Source organism: Ornithorhynchus anatinus, chromosome X5 (assembly GCF_004115215.2).
Source record: "Ornithorhynchus anatinus isolate Pmale09 chromosome X5, mOrnAna1.pri.v4, whole genome shotgun sequence".
In the NCBI taxonomy this organism is placed as follows: Eukaryota; Metazoa; Chordata; class Mammalia; order Monotremata; family Ornithorhynchidae; genus Ornithorhynchus; species Ornithorhynchus anatinus.
In genome coordinates this window covers 5,877,276-5,889,805 of record NC_041753.1, presented here as the reverse complement: position 1 = coordinate 5,889,805, position 12,530 = coordinate 5,877,276, and the positions used below count along the sequence as shown (strand labels likewise).

Sequence of the window (12,530 nt, the reverse complement as noted above, 5' to 3'; positions counted from 1 at the left end):
CAAGACTGGAAGCTCGTTGCAGGCGGGGAATGTCACTGTTTATTGTTCATTCAATTCAATCGTATTTATTGAGCGCTTCCTGTGTGCAGAGCATGGCTCACTGGAAAGACCCCAGGCTTGGGAGTCAGAGGTCACGGGTTCTAATCCCGGTTCCACCACTTGTCTGCTGTGTGACCTTGGCCAAGTCACTTAACTTCCCCGTGCCTCGGTTCCCTCATCTGGTAAATGGGGATGAAGACTGGGAGCCCCACGTGGGACAACCTGATTACCTTGCATCCACCCCAACGCTTAGAACAGTGCCTGGCACATAGTGAGCGCTTAACAAATACCACCTTTATTATTGGAATGTACTGTTCGGCAACAGATAGAGACCATCGCTGCCCAACAACTGACTCATAGTCTAAAAGGCTCCCGATCTAAAAGTGTGTCATACTCTCCCAAGCGCTTAGTCCAGTGCTCGGCACCTCTGTTTGGTTTTGTCGTCTGCCTCCCCGGTTTAGACCGTGAGCCCGTTGTTGGGCAGGGATGGTCTCTATCTGTTGCCCAGTTGTACAAGCGCTTGGTAGTCATGCATTCAATCGTATTTATTGAGCGCCCACTCTGTGCAGAGCACTGGACTAAGCGCTTGGAATGGACAATTGGGCAACAGATAGAGAGCATCCCTGTCGAGCAACGGGCTCACAGTCTAAACGGGGGAGAAGGACAACAAAACAAGTAGTCTGGTGTCAATATCATCAAGATAAATAGAATCGTAGATAGACATCATTAATAACATAAATAGAGTAATAAATAATATATACGTATATGCACACGTGCTGTGGGGAGGGGAAGGGGGAAGAGCAGAGGGAGGGAGAAGGAGGAATGGGGAGGGGAGCAGAGGGAAAGGGAGGGCTCAGTCTGGGAAGGCCTCCTGGAGGAGGTGAGCTCTTGCAGTACAGTAGAGCTCACTCACTGCCCAGTGCAGTATCCAGTCCAGTGCTCTGCACATAGGAAGCGCTCAATAAGTACAATTGAATGAATGAAGTGCTCTATAAATACGATTGAATGAAGGAAACGCTCAATAAATATGATTGAAGGAAGGAAGTGCTCAATAAACACGATTAAATGAAGGAAGGAAGGAAGGAAGTACTCAATAAACACTATTGAAGGAAGGAAGGAAGCCCTCAATAAATACGATTGAATGAAGGAAGTGCTCAATAAATACGATTGAATGAAGAGCTCAATAAATACACTTGAAGGAAGGAAGGCAGGAAGCGCTCAATAAATATTATTGAAGGAAGGAAGGAAGCGCTCAATAAATACGATTGAAGGAAGGAAGGAAGCGCTCAATAAATACGATTGAAGAAAGGAAGGAAGCGCTCAATAAATACGATTGAAGGAAGGAAGCGCTCAATAAATACGATTGAAGGAAGGAAGGAAGCGCTCAATAAATACGATTGAAGGAAGGAAGTGCTCAATAAACATGATTGAATGAGGGAAGGAAGGAAGCGCTCAATAAATGCGATTGAATGATTGAAGGAAGGAAGAGCTCAGTAAATATGATTGAAGGAAGGAAGGAAGCGCTCAATAAATACGACTGACTGACGGACTGAATGAGTGAATGAATGAATGAGTGAATGAATGAATGAATGAAGAGTGTCCATCCCGCTCCCCGCCCGAGGCCCGCACGTGGCTCGCGCGCGCGCAGCCGGGCACGCGCCGCACTTGAGCCCCGCCCCCAGAAGCCTTTGGGCGAGCCGTTGCCACGTGTCTCCCTCGGCCCCCTCCCCCCCCCCGACCACGTGGGGTCCCGCCGACGGCGCGCGCTCCCCGGGGCCCGAAGCGCGAAGGCCGTAGGCGGAGCCACCTGCGGCGCCGACCAATGGGAGCCCGGCCCGGTGATGTCATCGCGCCCCGGCCGCCCTCCGATTGGCCCCTAGGGACCCCCCCAGCTCCCCCTCCGTCCGGCCTCCGCCCCTGCTCGCGGGCGCCCCCTCCCGGCCTTCAGCCCCTGCTCGCTGGCGCCCCCTCCCGGGCCGTCCCCCAAAACGACCCTTCCCCACGCGCCTCGCCCCCCCTCCCCCCGCCAGGACCGGCCCGGGAGAAGGGAGGGCGGGGAGAAACAGCTGCCCATTCGCTCATTCAGCCAGTCGGTCGCATTTCATTCATTTATTCACTCAATCGTATTTATTGAGCGCTTACTATGGGCCGAGCACTGCACTAAGCGCTTGGAATCGGCAGCAGATGGAGGCAATCCCTGCCCGACAACGGGCTCACAGTCTAAACGGGGGTATGTATTGAGCGCTCCTCGGACCCATCCCCGGTCCATCCATCGTCTTCAGTGAGCGCTTCCTGGGTGCCCAACACTGGCCTAAGCGCTCGGGGGAGCAAGCTGTCACCCCTCGTCTCCCCTGGGTCACTTCCACCACTTCGTCGGCCTCTTGCCTGTCTCCGTCTCCCCGTGCGTCTCTCCTTTTGTCCTCTCTGCTTGGGCCTCCACCTGCCTCCGTTAGCCGTCCATTCGTTCACTCCATCGGATTTATTGAGCGCTGTCCGTGTGCAGAGCCCTGGACTAAACGCTGGGGATGGACAACTGGGCAACAGCTAGGGCCAACGACGGGCTCGCCGTCTAAAGGGGGGGAGGCGGCCAACGAAGCCGGAGAGGACAAAACAAAAACAAGGCAACGTCAGCCAGCTAAATCCGATGAAGGAGAGGTACACCTCGTGAACAAAATAAGTCGGGTCATAAATAATATATACCAAGGAGCACGGTGCCGAGGGGAAGGGGGAAGAGCAGAGGGTGGGGAGGGATAAGGGGAGGGGGGGGCTCAGTCCGTCCGTCTCCATCTCTGACTCTCTCTGGGTTGGTCTCTAGGACTCGTTGTCTCTGCCTCGCTGTCCACGTCCGTGTCCGAAGCTGGGTGCCCGGAGGAGGAGGAGGAGGAGGAGGAGGAGGAGCTGGGGATGGGGGTGGTGGTGGGGGGTGGGGGAGGGAAGAGTCGGGCTGGATGGGGAGGGGGGAAAGCGCTGGATGGGGGGCGGGGGGGAGGAGGCGGCTGTCAGAGCCAGCTCAGCCTCGGCCAGGGAAGCTCCGCCGCCGCCTGCTCCGGCCCGGCCCGGCCCCGGTAAGACCCCACCCCGGGGCCCGGTCCCTCCCCATCCCCCCCCCCCCCAGGCTCGCAGAGCCCCCCACACACGCGCCAGACCGCCCCTCTCATCCCCCTCCCCGAATCCGGGAATATGCCGGGCCGCTGCCCCCCGGGCCTGGGGGGTCGGGGGAGGGTCCCCACCGCCCTTCGACCTTTCACACGCTCCCCTGGGGGGCCGGGGCTCTGGCCCCCAGACCCCCCAGACCCCCAGGGGAGGAGAGGGGGCCGGGAGATGCCGCCCCGGGCCGGAGGCGGCCGCGGAGCGGAGGGGTCCCTGCGGGGAGCCCCCTCCCCGGATTGGGGGGGCCGGGGGCTGTCAAAAGCCCAAGTCATGGGGGCGGAGCCCGGGCAGCGCAGGCGCCTGGCCCCGGGCCAGGGAAACCCCGCTGTCCGGACTGCGGGGGGAACGAGGGGATCCCCGCCCCCCACTCCCCCCTAAAGCCGCTCACTTCCCCCGCGCTCCATCCATCACCTGTCCCAGCCCCGCCGAGGGACCCCGGCCCCCGCGGGGGGCGGGGGGCGGGGGGCGGCAGCGGAAGCGTCTGGTTATTAATAGGTCCACTCGGGTTTCCCCGTTAATCCCCCCCCAGCCCCCCGCCCCCCGCCAACCAAACTCAGAGCTTCTCTGCCCCCTCCCCCAGCCTGGGGATGGGGGGTGAGGGGGACCAGGGTGCCTCAGAGGGTCCCGGGAGAGAAGGGGAGGGGGCGCCGGGCCGGGGGTGGGGGGCAGAGCCAGGGCGAAGTTTGGTTCCGGGGAATTTTGATCCCTGGCCCTGGGCCTGCCCGGAAGAGCAGCAGCTGCCACCCCAAAATAGCACCCCCCGCGTGCATCCTGGACACCGGAGGCCTCGGGAACCCGGGCGTCCTGACCCCATCCTCGCCCCGGCCCACCTGCCCCTCGGGAACCCAGGCGTCCTGCCGCCCATCCTCTCCCCAAGAATCCAGAGGTCCTGCCCCCCATCCTCTCCCCGGGAATTCAGGGATCCTGCCGCCCATCCTCTCCCCAGGAACCCAGGGGTCCTGCCGCCCTTCCTCTCCCCAAGAATTCAGGCGTCCTGCCGCCCATCCTCTCCCCAGGAACCCAGCCGTCCTGCCGCCCATCCTCTCCCCCAGAATTCAGGCGTCCTGCCCCCCATCCTCTCCCCAAGAGTCCAGGCATCCTGCTCCCCATCCTCTCCCCAAGAATCCAGGCGTCCTGCCCCCCATCCTCTCCCCAAGAACCCAAGCGTCCTGCCGCCCATCCTCTTTCCAGCAGCCCAGGCGTCCTGTCCCCATCCTCTTCCCAGCCCACCCGTCAGGCAATCATATCGGGTGCTTACTGTGTGCAGAGGGCTGTACTAAGCGCTTGGGAGAGTACGGTAGGGACCCATTCCCTGTCCACCGCGAGTTTACGGTCTAGAGGGAGAGACGGACATTAATCTAAAGAAATAAATGACGGAGTTGAGCATATGTGCCGTGGGGCTGGGAGCGGGGAGGGTGAATGAAGGGAGCAAGTCAGGGCGACCCTGAAGGGAGTGGGAGAAGAGGAAAGGAGGGCTTAGTCAGTCAGGGAAGGCCTCTTGGAGGAGATGGGCCTCCGATAAGGTTGCGAACAGGGGCAGCGTGGTGGTCTGTCGGATACGAGAAGGGAGGGCGTTCCAGGCCAGAGGCAGGAAGTGGGCCAGAGGTCGGAAGCGAGATCGACGAGATGGAGGCATCCTGCCCCCACCCTCTCCTCAACGGTCCTGCCCCTCAGGAATCCAGACGTCCTGCCCCCCATTCTCTCCCCAGGAACCCAGGCGTCCTGGCCCCATCCTCTCCCAGCCCCCAGGAATCCGGGCATCCTGTCCCCATCTCTCCAGCCTTCAGGAACCCAGACGTCTCTCCCCCACCCTCTCCCCTGGAACTCAGGTGTCCTGTCCCCATCCTCCGCCGGCCCCAGGAACCCAGGCGTCCTGCCCCACCATCCTCGTCCCATCCCACCCGCTCCCCAGGAACTCAGGTGTCCCACCCCGTCCTCTCCCAGCCTTGACGAAGCCAGGCATGCCGCCCCCCCTCCTCTCCCCAACCCTCGCGCGCCCATCCTCTCTCCGGCCGTCCTGCTCCTCGGGAACCCAGGCGTCCTTCCTTCAGCCTCTCCCAGCCCTCCCCACCCGGCCAGGAAGGCCCGGCTCTCCGGACCTCCCGGATCTCCCCATCTCCTCCTCCAGGCCCTCGGGGCAAAATCCCCTCAGAGCCCAGACCCCAGGGGTCCTCCCCGCCCACCCCCCCGACCCGTTGCCCTTCACTCCCTGACCCGACACCCTCCAGGTCCCGGCTCGTCCTTTATTCCCCCATTCTTCGCGCCCCCCCATCCATCGCCCCCTTACTCCCTGACCTGTCGTCTTCCACTCCCCCAACCATCGCCCCCCACTCCCCAACCCGTCGCCCGCCACTCCCCCACCCGTCGTCCTTCACTCCCGCGACTCGTCACCCATCCACCTTCGTTCATTCAATCGTATTTACTGAGCGCTTACTGTGTGCAGAGCACTGTACTAAGCACTTGGAGAGTAAAATTTGGCAACAGATGGAGAACAATCCTTACCCAACAACAAGCTCACAGTCTAGAAGCGGGGAGGCAGATCACAAAACAAAACAAGTAGACAGGCATCAATAGCATCAGTATCAATAGATCTATACAGCTTCCCCCCCACCCCCGGCCCCATAGCCCTCCTTGGCCTGGTCCTGGGAGTCGGGGTGGGGGGCAGGGCCGGAGAAACCCGAGAGGGGTTACGGCCTGCGCAAGGCGGCCGGGACTGGGGAGGGGGGCCGCCGCGGCCCCCCGGGGAAGTAGAAGCCAATCTCTAGGTTCCTTAGGAGAGGCCCGCCGAGGCCCTGCCGCCCTCCCTTTCTCCTCAGGTCAAGGCGGGACTGGCGGTGGGTGGGGTGGGGGCAAGAGGGGGTAGGCGCCCGGCCGGGAGCCCCCGCCCCCCCAACAGCGTGGGCCTGGACTCTGTCCCCCAGACCCAGGGTTCAACCCCTGCACCAGCCCCTCGACCCCAAGGGATCCGCCCAACGTGAACTGCGGCCTCTGTTCACCCATGCCAAGGGCCCCGCCCCAGTCGCCCTCTCTTCCCCGGGCCACCGGGCGGGGGGAAAGGAGGGAGGGACGCTGGGGAGGGAAAAGGGGGGGCCGGCCCCTTGGTGGTCCCCGCCCCCCGGGTCCCCTGCCTCCCTCCGATAACGGCTCTCCCCTCCGAATCGGCAGGCCTCGCCCAGAGCCGGCCGCTTGCCCCGGGGGCCTCGCCCTGCCGGGCTCCGTCCTTTCGCCCCCGGAGGTGCCGGAGCGCCATGCCGCCCCCTCCGAGGCCGATCCCGGTGCCGGTGCCGGTGCCGGGGCCTCTGCTGCTGCTGCTGCTGCTGCTGCTGGGGTCGGGGTCGGGGTCGGAGCGGAGCCGGTCGGCGGGCCCGGAGGCGGGCGAGGCCCCGGAGCTGCGGGTGACGGTGCAGGAGGGCCGGCTGCGGGGCGTCCGGCTGCCGGTGCCCGGGGGCCACGTGTCCGCCTTCCTGGGGGTCCCGTTCGCCGAGCCGCCCACCGGGCCGCGCCGCTTCCTGCCGCCGGAGCCCAAGAGGCCCTGGCCCGGCGTGCGGGACGCCACGGCCTTCCAGCGCGTCTGCTACCAGTACGTGGACAGCCAGTTCCCGGGCTTCCCGGGGGCCGAGATGTGGAACCCCAACCGGGCCCTGAGCGAGGACTGCCTCTACCTCAACGTGTGGGTGCCCTCGCCCCGCCCGCGCCGGGCCCCGGTCCTCGTCTGGATCTACGGGGGCGGCTTCTACAGCGGCGCCGCCTCCCTGGACGTCTACGACGGCCGCTTCCTGGCCTCGGCCGAGCGCGTCGTGCTGGTGTCCATGAACTACCGCATGGGCGCCTTCGGCTTCCTGGCCCTGCCCGGCAGCCCCGAGGCCCCCGGCAACGTGGGCCTGCTGGACCAGCGGCTGGCCCTGCGCTGGGTCCGGGCCAACGCGGCGGCCTTCGGCGGGGACCCGGGGGCCGTGACCCTGTTCGGGGAGAGCGCCGGGGCCGCCTCGGTGGGCCTCCACCTCCTGTCGCCCGCCAGCCGGGCCCTCTTCCTGCGGGCCGTGCTGCAGAGCGGGGCGCCCAACGGGCCCTGGGCCACCGTCAGCGCCGCCGAGGCCCGCCGCAGGGCCACGCTCCTGGCCAGGCTGGTCGGCTGCCCGCCCGCCCCCGGCTCCGGCCCCGGCCCCTCCAACGACACCGACCTGGTGGCCTGCTTACGCGCCCGCCCGCCGCAGGCCCTGGTGGACCGCGAGTGGGAGGTCCTGCCCCAGGAGAGCGTCTTCCGCTTCGCCTTCGTGCCCGTCGTCGACGGCGACTTCCTCACCGACACGCCCGAGGCCCTGCTCGGCGCCGGGGACTTCCACGGCCTGCAGGTGACCGGACCCGGGACGGTCCCCCCCGTCCCCAGAGTCTCCCCCTCTCCCCCGACCCGGGATCCCGGAGAGGGAGGGCGGGCGGAGCCGAGAGAACCCCGTCGGGGGCCTGCGCCGCGGGCAGAGATCGGAGAGCACAGTTCATTCAATCATTCGGCCGTATTTACTGAGCGCTCACCGTGTGCGGAGCACTGGACTAAGCGCTTGGGAAGGACAAAAGAGACCTTCCCTACCCAACGACGGGCTCGCAGTCTAGTAGGGGTGAGACAGCCTTGGAAACGAAAGAGCTCAGAACAGTGCTCGGCACATAGTAAGGGCTTAACAAATACCATCGTTATTATTAAGTAGATGGGCATCGCTAGCCTCGATAGCAGTGACGCGGACGGCGTTTCTTAAGCGCCCACTCCATGCCAAGCGCTGAGGGAGATACCGGGCCGTCAGGTTGGACACAATCCCTGCCCCACGCGGGGCTCACGGTCTTCGTCCCCATTTGACAGGTGGGGGAACCGAGGCCGTGGAGTGGGTAGATGCGGTCCCTGCCCCCCGCCCCCCGCCCCACCCCCGGCCCCGGAGCTTACAGTTAATCCATCAACAGTGTTGATGTTGATCCCTGTGGGCGGAGCGCTGTGGTAAGCGCTGGGGAGAGTTCAGCGGCGTTAGAAGACCCGATCTCTGCGCTCGAGGAGCGTACAGTCAACAGGGTTTACTGAGCCCATGGAGTTCATTCATTCATTCGATCGGATTTATTGAGCGCTTACTCTGTGCAGAGCACTGGACTGAGCGCTTGGAGAGGACGATTCAGCCCTAAAGAGAGACAACCCCTGCCCACACCGAGCCTACGGTCTAGAAGGGGGGGTGGCAGACAACAAAACTAGTAAACGGGCATCAATATAAATGGAATTACAGATAGATACGCGTCAAAACCACTAAACAGGCATTGTTATAAATGAATAGAATTATAGATATATACACGAGTGCTGTTGGGGGGAGAGGGGAGGGAGAGCAAAGGGAGCGAGTCGGGGCGACGCGGAGGGGAAGGGGAGCTGAGGAAAAGGGGGGCTTAATCTGGGGAGGCCTCTTGGAGGAAGCGAGTCTTCAGTGGGGCTTTGGAGGGGGGAAAGTGTGATTATTTGGCGGGTATTAGGAGGGAGGGCGTTCCAGGGATAGGACGGGGACGAGGGGTCGACGGCGGGACAGGCGAGAACGAAGCCCAGTGAGAAGGAGATAGATGCGGCCCCTGCCCTCAGGAAGCGGGCGCCCAATGGGCAGTGTTGACCGAACCTGTGCAGGGTGCTGTGCTAAGCGCTGGGGAGAGCCGGTAGTGTCAGTCAGTGTTAGCGTTAGAGAAGCAACGTGAAAAGAGCCCGGGCTTGGGACTCAGAGGTCGTGGGTTCTAATCCCGGCTCCAGCCACCTATCAACCGGGTGACTTTGGTCGAGTGACTTCGCTTCTCTGTGCCTCAGTTACCTCGTCCGTAAAATGGGGATTAAGATTGGGAGCCCCACGTGCGACATCCTGATTACCTTGTATCTCCCTCAGCGCTTAGAACAGGGCTCGGCACATCGTGAGCGCTTAAACAAATGCCATCGTTAGTAGTAGTAATAGTAGATTCCTACCCTCAAAAGAGTCATGAGGGGCGGTGGGGAGAGAGAAGGAGACTTAAAAGGAATTAGAAGCGGGAGGAAGCAGCAGAGTTTAAAGATGTGGCCGTAAGTGCGGTGACGGGGTGGATGGGAGAGATGCGGAAGGGGAGGGAGGGGAGGGTGGGGAGATGCCGGGGGGGGGGGAGACTTCCCGGGGCCAGAAAGGCTCTGGACATGGGAAGAGCGGTGGTCTGCCCGATGTGAAGGGCGCGGGGGTCCAGACGGGCGGAGGGAGGGTGTGGAAGTGGTTGGGGAAGGGGTTGGCGAGGGAGGGGGAGGAGCAGGATAAAGCTATAACCTCGGTGCTGTTTTCTCTCTCCGCCGTCTGTGATACGGCCTGTGTGTCTGTCCATCCCTCCCTCCCTCTTTTCATCCATCCATCCCTCCTTCCATCTATCCATCCGTCCCTCCCTCCATCCCTCCACGCGTCCACCCACCCGCCCGCCTGTGCCGGTGCCCGGGGGATGCCCAGGTGCTGGTGGGGGTGGTGCAGGACGAGGGCTCGTACTTCCTGGTGTACGGCGCCCCCGGGTTCAGCAAGGACAACGACTCCCTCATCAGCCGGGCGCAGTTCCTGGCGGGCGTGCGCCTCGGGGTGCCCCACGCCAGCGAGCTGGCCGCCGAGGCCGTGGCCCTGCACTACACGGACTGGCTCAACCCGGACGACCCCGTCGGCAACCGGGAGGCCCTGGACGACATGGTGGGCGACCACAACGTGGTCTGCCCCATCGTGCAGCTGGCCGGGCGGCTGGCGGCCGGCGGGGCCCAGGTGTACGCCTACCTCTTCGACCACCGCGCGTCCACCCTGGCCTGGCCGCCGTGGATGGGGGTGCCCCACGGCTACGAGATCGAGTTCGTCTTCGGGCTCCCGCTGGAGCCCGCCCTCAACTACACCCCGGCCGAGCGCGCCCTCGCCCGACGCATGATGCGCTACTGGGCCGACTTCGCCCGCAGCGGGTCAGGGCCGGGCCCCGGCGGGGCGGGGAGGGGACCGCCCCCCACACACACCTCCACCCCATCCCCCCCAGTCTCCCGGCCGGTCCCGGGATCGAAGGGACCCCCCCCCCCCCGTCGCGCGCCCCGGGGTGGGCGGGTGGGCCGGAGGGCGCGAGGCCCGGCCGTGACCCCGTGACCCCCGGCCCTCGTGCGCAGGGACCCCAACGAGGCGTCGACGCCGGAGGCGGCCGAGGGTCCCGGCCCGCGCTGGCCGCCCTACACGGCCGGGGGTCAGCACTACGTGATGCTCAACGTGCGGCCGCTGGAGGTGCGGCAGGGGCTGCGGGCCCAGCCCTGCGCCTTCTGGAACACGTTCCTCCCCAAGCTGCTCAGCGCCACTGGTAGGGCACCCGGGCACCCGGGCACCCCCGGGGGGCTGGGCAGGGGGTCGAGGGGCCGGGGAGGGGGCTCCGGGGGCTCTGAGCGCCCGCCCCTCCGCCCCCCAACCCCCGTTGTCACCGCCTTCTCTTTCCCCAGACCCGGAGGCCCCTTGCACGTGTCCCGGCCCGGTGGGTGGCGGCGGGCCCGCTCTCCCCTCTCCCCCGGCCCCCCTCTTCCTCCTCCTCTTCCTCCTCCTCCTCGCTCTGCTCCCCTAATCCGAACCCCCCACCCCTGCACGACCCCCTCCGCCCCGCAACGGGATGGGGGCCGGGCCCCGGGCCCGACCCCGTGATCTTTTCCGGAAAAGAGGAATATTATCCGTATTCTTTTTCTACGTCCATTCGAAGCCGGAGCCCGTCGGGGCGGGGGGCGGAGGGGGGTCGGGGGTCTGAGGGGCCAAGCCCCCCACCCACTTAACGGCGCCGCCTCTTCTCTCTTTCTTCTCTTCGCCCCTGCCTTCGGGTCCCGCGGGTGTCCCCGTGTCCCCGTCCCGTCCCCCGCCCCGCGCCCTTTGCCCCGCGGCTCGGTCGGTGCCCGCCGGTGCCCGGTGCCCGCCCCCGTGCAGACAGCCTGGACGAGGCCGAGCGCCAGTGGAAGGCGGAGTTTCACCGCTGGAGCGCCTACATGGTTCACTGGAAGAACCAGTTCGACCATTACAGCAGGCAGGAGCGCTGCTCCGACCTGTGAGGGAGGGGCGGGCCGGGACCCCCTCTCCGGGGACCCCCCCCAGGCCCCCTCCCCAGACCGCCGACTCCGTGATCCTGCCCCGCCCCCGCCCCTGTACATACACTATTTATTGGGGTGGGGCTCGCACTCCTATAGTCACCTGCAGAGAGAGGCGCAGGCCCCGGCCCGCCCCCTGCCCCTCGCCCCTCCCCGGGCCCGACCCCCCTCCGACCCCCGACCCCCCCCCCGGGCCGGGCCCGGCCTCCCCAGCCAGCCCCGGACCCCACCCCAGGCGTGTCCCCCTCCCCCTGCATGGCCCGGGCCGAGGACCCCCCCCAAACCCCCAATCCCCCAATCCCCGCGGTGCCTTCGCCCTCTGGGCCGCCAATAAACTGTTACAACCACACCGTGTGTGCCCGCCGGGTGGGGGCGGGGGGCACGGGGGGGGCACGGGGCGACCAGAGGCCTCGGGGAGGCCTAGGGGACGGGGTGACAGGGAGACGGGATGAAGCGACAGGAGGCCGGGGCGATGAGGTGAGAAGGGGACAGGGGACGAGGCCACAGGAGGCCGGGGAATGAAGTGACAGGTTGCCGGGAGGGGGACGGGGCGACGGGAGGCCGGGGGCCCGGAGTGACAGGGGCCCGGGGATGAGGCGTCGGGAGGCCGGGGCGACGGGGTGAGAGGGGGACGGGGGACGAGGCCACGTGAGACCCGAGGGGAGAGGGCATCAGGAGGCCAGGGTTGCGGGGAGACAGGGATTGAGGCGACAGGAGGCCGAGGCGATGGGGTGAGAGGGGGACAGGAGAAGAGGCCACAGGAGACCCGGTGGGACCGGGCAAAAGGAGGCCAGGGGCCCGGGGACGAGGTGACAGGAGGCCGAGGCGATGGGGTGAGAGAGGGACAGGGGACGGGGTCACAGGAGACCCGGGGGGACGGGGCAACAAGAGGCCAGGGGACAGAGGCATGGGGACGAGGCGACAAGAGGCCGGGGCGATGGGGTGAGAGGGGCAGGGGACGAGGCCACAGGAGGCCGGGGACTGAAGTGACAGGATGCCGGGAGGGGGACGGGGCGACGGGAGACCGTGGGGGGGATGAGGCGACGAGGGCCGAAGGGGACGGGGTTTGAGACGACAGGAGGCCGGGAGAGGGACGGGGTGACGGGCTAAGAATCATTCTTTTAGTACTTGTACAGGGCACGCCATTCTAACCACCAGGGTGGGACGCAGCCCCTGCCCCACATGGGGCTCACACGCTTCATCCGCGTTTTACAGACGAGTTAACTGAGGCCCAGAGAAGGGAAGT

General features: G+C 65.4%; 1 protein-coding gene across 1 annotated transcript; it reads left to right on the top strand.

Moving 5' to 3' along the window:
• Positions 1-6,339: 6,339 nt before the first annotated feature.
• Positions 6,340-11,437, top strand: ACHE (acetylcholinesterase (Cartwright blood group)). The gene is made up of 4 exons (XM_029055104.2): positions 6,340-7,541; positions 9,657-10,141; positions 10,337-10,521; positions 11,127-11,437. Exons 1-4 carry the CDS (start codon positions 6,438-6,440, stop codon positions 11,246-11,248), a joined length of 1,896 nt encoding a protein of 631 aa, XP_028910937.1. The 5' UTR covers positions 6,340-6,437; the 3' UTR covers positions 11,249-11,437.
• Positions 11,438-12,530: the final 1,093 nt, after the last annotated feature.